The following is a 7,306-nucleotide window of genomic DNA, read 5'->3' as shown; positions in this document are numbered from 1 at the left end:
GAGAGAGAGACCGGCGGATGGCGGAGCAGAGCCAAAGAAAAGAGCCGTAAAACAGAAAGAGGGTACCGCTCCCCCCTCCTCTTTGTCCCGCTTCAGTGGAGGAGGAAAGCAGAAGACAGGTGTACTTATTGATATGGATTTATTCATTTATTTATCTATTGATTGTGCTTTAATGAGTGTCGGGCGGTAGAGAGCGAGGCAGAAGCAGCTCGAGGAGGAGAAGGAGGAGGAGCGACAGTCCGACAGGAGGTTCCTGCTGCGGAGCATCACTTTATTACTGGATTATTACCATCTCTTACCAAATACTTGCTTTGCGTTTTATTATTGTGTCGTGCATGTGTTCTTCTACAGACCAGCCAGCTAATAACCAAATCTTTACGAGAACCAAAAAAAGAAGAAGAAGTGTTACACGGACAGTTTCTCCGTACCGGGGATCCACCGGCTGGACACTGTTTGTTTGACACTTTTTCCTGACAGTGCAGGAGGAGACATCTATCTTTGCACAACCTAAACCAAAGCAAACCCCGCCGAGGACACCGAGAGAGCCGCTGCGAGCTTTACGCACAGCTGTGTGGACCCAGTCCATGGAGTCAGGTCGTGTCTGCGGTACATCCAGAGGAGAGCAGCTGAGAGAGGAGCACCACCTGCACTACATCATCCACATGGACACGATGAGAGCTGAGACCAGCCGCTGTCCGCTCACCGTCAGCCCGTGCACGGAGAACCACTGAGAGCTGCACATCTCCTCACGAGCGTCGCTGCGCGCCCTGCACACCGCTGGGTAGACGTGTGTGTGTGTGTGTGTGTGTGTGTGTGTGTGTGTGTGTGTGTGTGTGTGTCGGACTAGTTGACTCCGAGAAGACACAAGTAAGGGGGACCGTGATATCACACAGATCTAGAAACAGAGACATGTGAATCCGCTGAGACTCGATCAACGGAAGAAAAAGCCAAAAATACGGAGTCTCTGTTTTTATCCAAAGCATCCAAGCGTCTTTATCAGCGGCCGTCCACAAACCTTGGAAGCAGACGAAGAAAGGCCAAAGAAGGGCGGAAAGCACGACGGATAAGAAACGAAGAAAAGTGAGACTCAAATAAAGAACAAAACAACGACCCCCAGGTCGACAGAGGACCATGTTTGTCCCCCTGCCGGTCCCCTTCGTCTTTCAGAGAACAGCGTCCGACTTCAGCGCCTGGAGACTCAAGTCCTCGCTGGCTCCGCGGTCCAGCCCCGGTAAGTCTCTTTTCTCCCGGTCCTTTCATCCCCACTGTGCACCTACACAAAGAAGAAAACACGCTTATTATCTTTACTTTAATCTAGTTCCACATTTAGTTCAAGTTATATTTACAACATTTTTACAACATATTTTATAATCTCAGTTTCATCTCAAATTTAACTAATTAAATTGTATGCACAGATATTAGATAAATGGTTACATGTACATCATTTTAATCACCTCTATATTCTACTTAATATGACACAACATACAACAAACAACAATCATTTTCCCCATGTATGAAAGTTATTTTACAGCACCTTATAGAGTGTCATTTCTTTAAGAAATAAAAATCTGCCAGAGATTGTTTAATTTGTATGAAATCCAATCAACTTGTCCCCTGAATTACTAATGATTTTCTAGCATTTATTCTGCTTTGCTTGAAATCACGCAAACAAATGAAAGAGCACTCTCAGTTTTTCTCTGAAGAAGAATTAGAAGACTAAATATCTCAGCCCGAAGGTGCATATCTTTTTCTCCCCTGCGTCTCCGCAAAGAGATCCATCGAATTTATCATTAACAATTCAAATACTTACTTGCACTTGAATCCAAAAATGGAAAGCAAAATTGGACGCATGAATATTTGGCTCATTAGCATCCGTCACAATCTCACAGAGGCGCCACACTCATCTTTTCCTCTTTCATTCATGGCAATCCATCCATCTCAGCCTCTATCCCATCTGCCTCCTCGCTCCTCTCCTCTCCTTCAGTCTTCTCTCGGTCAGGTTAGGCTGGAATATTCATGGTCATCTATCGATCAGAAGGTATTGATCTCCGACTGGGGCCACATTGAGAAAACAGGAGTACAGTGAAGTTGTCTGAGGGAGAAAGTTTGGCTTCAGTGGAATTGACGTGAGGAGGAAAAAAGAACAAGAGGGACATTTTCTAAAAGATTGAAATTGCTGTCAAAATAAAAATGACATATTTGTCGCTAAAACAAACATTTATACCTTTTATTATGCAGCAAAAGTATATTCCTATAATTGGCCTATCACGTCAGGGACTTGCAGTGAGTTTGTCAATCAATACTTCCTTCCTCTAACGACCTTCTCATGCCTTTATGCTGCGCTTTAATACCCCATGATCACTCGAATATTGCTTCAGTGACTTGCACTGTGATCAATAAGGGCAGCGGTGCACTTTATGCTATTTCACTATAATGTAATATTCCTAGAGGGCTGTATTTTTGGAACATATAATTCTTATATCTATAATAATTCATACAGTAAAGGTTTATCAAATAATAAAAATGAACCCCAGCGCAAAATGGAGTTAAAGATAAGAAAATGTATTCCAATGTTCTGTCAATATATTACATTTTTTGTTGTTGATCTTGGTGGGTTAGAGGTCACTCAGCTTTCACCTCACCTGCTTCTCTTTCCACCTGTGGGAGTTTTCAAAGTTAGCAGTGTGACTTGTTCCAACATGAAGCGTATGTATGCGTGTACTGAAGTGTGTCTACATGTTGGAGTGGGGCTCACAGGGTGACAATACCAGATCCTGTCCCTCCCATCTCCACCGCCCTAATCCATCCAGGCGCAAATTTCAAATGACAGATGGGGGGTAGGTGTGTATGTTGAGCCGTGCCGAGCCGAGCCGTGCCGGGGTAATTCAGGCTATCACCTTAAGTAGGTGTCAGGAGGAGAAAAACGGTTTAGGTTTTAATGAGAGCTGCTCCTGGCGGCTTTGACAGGCGACATATAACCACTGGCCTCTGGGTTTTTTTTGGGAGGGGGGGGTCAATTTCTATGTTGGTCCTTTAAGAAATTAAAGTGAAAGACATGATGAGAGAAGAAGAAGAGGAGGTGGAGGCAGAGGGGGGGAATGAAGTGAATTGATAAAAGCAGTGAAAGACAGTGACTGAGTGAGAGGGTGAACGATTTAATAAACGCAACGATTGAACAGATGAAACGCTTGAATACATTAATGATCGGGTGAAAGAATCAATCATTTAATGAACTGCGTAAGAATGAATAAGGACTGAATATGTGGAGGAAGTGAATTATTTAACAAATGAGTAGAAGTGAACGTGCGAGTGAGCTAGCAACACTTCTTCTTCTTCTTCTTCTTCTTCTCCTCTGGTGTTTGTGAGGAAATGAAAGGGTCAAAGTGTCTTCACAAGATGCTTTTTTATTTAAACATGGTGTGATAAGCAGCCAGTATACACACGAGAGAAATAAACTCCGTAGGAGAGCAAAGGCCAACACTCATCCCTCATTTCCCCGTCTTGTTTTCTCCTTCTCTTTTCTTTCGTCTTTCATCCTTGATCTCTGGAGAGAAAGAAACTCACAATCCCCTGTTTCTCATTCTCTCTCTCATTTCTGTGAAGTATTCACTTGACACGGAAGCCTTTCAGTAAAATGCAAACTCTCCCCTCTCTCTCCCTCTCTCTCTCTCTCTCTCTCTCTCTCTCTGTCTCTCTCTGTCTCTCTCTCGTTCCCTATGGACGGAGAGGTTGTTGAATTGGATTTGCCTGGTGTAGTTTGGCCGGGCCCCATAAGCCACTTTAGCTAAGTCTGTTACCCACAATTCTCTGTCTCTCTCTGATCTGCGCCTTTGACCAAGGTGTGCATGTGTGCATCTGTACGATTGCCTGCACCTGTAAGTGTGTGTGTGTGTGTGTGTGTGTGTGTGTGTGTGTGTGTGTGCGCGCGCGCGCGCGCGCTCATATCTGGGTGTGTTTGCGTTAGTGTGAGCAAAGGCGGGGGTGTCAAAAGTGTAAGAGTGAGGTTCAGCGGAGAAGCAGAGAGAGAGGTCCTAAACAGCAGACGCCAGCAGACAGTGGTTCTACAGTGGATCTAAAGTGAGGGCTTATGGGTTTTTTGTCAGCTCGACTCTTTAACACTACAGTGTTGAGACTGCTGGCCTCAGCTCAGCTGGGCCTAAGACACATCGCCACAGTAAAACAGTCACTGGATTGAATTTGTCATCAGAGAGTGAAGACATTATCTTTATTTGAATTATTTTTGTACTTTGATTATCCAGTAATATATTTGTGTAAATACATTGAAGACAGTAAACTGTCTCAGACTGTCACCTGCCATTAAGTGGATGGGTCACCTTATTAACTGCTAACACTAACGGAAGTCTGAGTTTTAGAGTTTTAATGTCCCACGACTACATTCTGTTTTAGAGGCTCCCTCCTCTACTGGAAATATTAATACTGTGTGTATCCATGGACATGGAAGAGTTTAAGCATACTTAATTAGGGATGCAAAGATACCTGATCGGATATCGGGCCGATACTGACTCAAATAGCTGGATCAGATATTGGTGATAATGGGGCCAATATATATAATTCAATTCTATGTTTATATACTATACACGTTATATACTGTCATTTTAATTCCCGTTGCCGTTTTGACCAATTTGTTGCTGCATTAAAAAGGTTCACACTAGAATTGTAATTCCTGTTCAATTTTGAAGATTTTTTACCAAGTTGGTTGTGTATGATTTATTATTTTAATGATAAAGAACAATTAAATACATCTATATCTATGTATCTATTTTTCACATTTTGTTTTACAAAGTTAGGAAAGCATTGTTTAAGTCAAGACTGATGTTGCCTTACAAAAGAATGATCCCAGTCACTTCCACGCAGCGAGGCATACAGCTTATTTAATGAAACACTGGTATCGGATCGGTACTCGGTAACGGCAGTTACCCAAAGTCCAGGTATCGCTATCGGTATCGGGACTGAAAAAGTTGGATCGGTGCAAAAAGTTGGATCGGTGCATCCCTATACTGAATATCCACAAGTACCGAAATATAAAAATAAATCTTAATTAATTAACAAATTTGTTCCCACAATTGACATTTTTATTTTCCTTTGGTGGAAGTGTTCTCAGAGCTTGCCTAAGCACAAATGTGAAAAAAATAAAAAATTGGTCAAACCATTTGGCTGAGAAGTGAGTTTTTCTTATCATACTATAGTGTTTGGGCACTAAAAATATTTCATATGGAAAACATTTAATAAACACAATGTTAGCATTTTACTTGTTTTTCAAAAATCCTGACTTTTGACTATTGATAAAAGTGTGATTTTTCATTTGATCTAAAATTGTCAAAGTTGTCCTGTTAGATATTTGCCCAAAGTGTGTCCGTACCAAATTTCAAGACATTTGACCAATCAGAACAAATGTTGTGGCATTTTCCCTTATCATACAAAATATAGTCTTTGGGCACAAATGGGTTAAATATTGACACTTGTTCTGAAATTCACTAAACCACTAAACATTATTTCAGTCAGTGGATCCTTTAACTCATTAAGTATTCAGAAAAACCCACCAAGCATTAAGAGAATAAATGCTTTTTACCACATTAACATATTCCATCTTATTTGTTTTACTTTACTTTTTAGCATATTGTTGTGGTTGAGTAAAAGTATTTTACTTCCCGAATCAAAAGTCATGCATTGATTTTTAAGAGCAGTAGAAGTTAAACACATTTGTTTCTTTTGTTTTGTCAAGGAGTGCTGTATTTATGTTGGGTTTTATAACATTCACTTTTTAGTCATGCTTAAAATTCAAGCTTTTGAAATTCACTGGCCAACACAGTAAACCTGAGCTCTAATGTGATCAGCTTTGAGGTTTTCATTTCTCACCATGTGTAGAGTAAGTAGTAGTAGTAGTAGTAAACAGGAGTGAACAGCAAGCACCAACTGGCGGGGGTGGGAACGGGGTTTACATTTGCCGGTATCATGTGTAGTAGTCTGGCAGATTAAATGATCAATGGCCAAAATGTCTGTTGGGAAATATGCCAAATTAATGAATTAATAGCACATTAAATAGCCTAATATTGTAAGATATGTTGCCAAGACAACTAAAATATATACTTATATTATACAAAAGTTTGAATGCTTCCGCTCCGCTGTGCTTCTAATCCAGTACACCTTTTGTCAAATTCAGCGAATATCTCCTGACGGTCCGCTGGCTGTGTTGCAATATTTCGGTAAGCTAATAATAATTTCAATGTCAACGTTATGAATGAAGCTTCAAACTATTCAGGAGGCTACAGCCCTACGAGCCACACAACACTATTTTGAATTTGACAAACGTAGAAATCGGACCAACCAGCCTATTATTTTAGTTTTTAGATCACTTCTTCATTTAACTTTTTTTTTTCAAGTTATGTCAAATGTAGGCTATTATATGGCTATTTAAAACATATGCCCGGTAGTTGTTCTATATGGCCGGAATTGTGAAATATTAACATCCGTATTGGCTGTCAAAAAAAAGTCTAGGATGGGAATGGGAATGAACCCTGACATTGCTGACTATAAACCAGCTGGAACGAAAAAAAAAGACATCCATCGTCCCAAAGCATATAGCCCCTCATTGAATTCTTTCTTGTCTGTTGGTCATTAATATACGTGCCTTGTGCAACTACAGAGATTAAGTGCAAAAGAGCGGAGACTGATGCTCCTTAGTTCATTGTGAGCATCAGATCGTTGCCACAAAGACTCAGAAACCTGCTCTTTTGTGCAGCTCAGAGATGTGACCAGACAGTCTCCTCTGCTGTGTGGTTTTCCGAGGGCAGGCAGGGCGGAGAGGGACCTGTAGCTGCCGCTGCTCTGTCCCCGCTCTGCACCACAACAAAGGAAATCTAAATGCTCTTTTATTTTATGTACACTGCTGTAAAATCCTCCAGGGCCACTGTGGCCCATATAAAACTGAGAGCTGTCAGATTCACAGAGAGAAGGCACGTGTGTGGATGGAGAGGAATGGTTTATTTATGCTGGCTACTCTGAGAGGCCTCTTATCCACGCTGTAGTTATTCAGCACAGTGTTGATTTGATTCTCTGGTCCAAACCTGCTCTGTTCTAACATCTGCTTTTCTACTTAGTAGTAAACCATCTAAGCAAAGTGATGAAAAGTTATGATGATACAAGATCAAACAAAAAGAGCTGTGTAAAAGATATATTTGATGCAGGTGGTATTAAAAATAGAACAAAGAAAACAAGCAAAACAAACAAAAACAATCTCCTGATTGTTAAATCCAAATGACCACAGCAAGAACACAGTGGAAGATAC

At 41.1% G+C, this 7,306-nt stretch overlaps 1 protein-coding gene across 1 annotated transcript in view; it reads left to right on the top strand.

Moving 5' to 3' along the window:
• The window catches only part of LOC141754572 (uncharacterized), a 99,486-nt gene continuing 92,180 nt past the window's right edge, over positions 1–7,306 (top strand). The window contains exon 1 of the mRNA XM_074613715.1: positions 1–1,231. Within this exon, the coding sequence (XP_074469816.1) occupies positions 1,132–1,231 (100 nt within the window). The 5' untranslated portion in view covers positions 1–1,131. The remainder of the gene's footprint in view (positions 1,232–7,306) is intronic.

Source organism: Sebastes fasciatus, chromosome 17, assembly GCF_043250625.1.
Source record: "Sebastes fasciatus isolate fSebFas1 chromosome 17, fSebFas1.pri, whole genome shotgun sequence".
Lineage (NCBI taxonomy): Eukaryota > Metazoa > Chordata > Actinopteri > Perciformes > Sebastidae > Sebastes > Sebastes fasciatus.
This window is presented reverse-complemented; position numbering and strand designations above follow the sequence as displayed.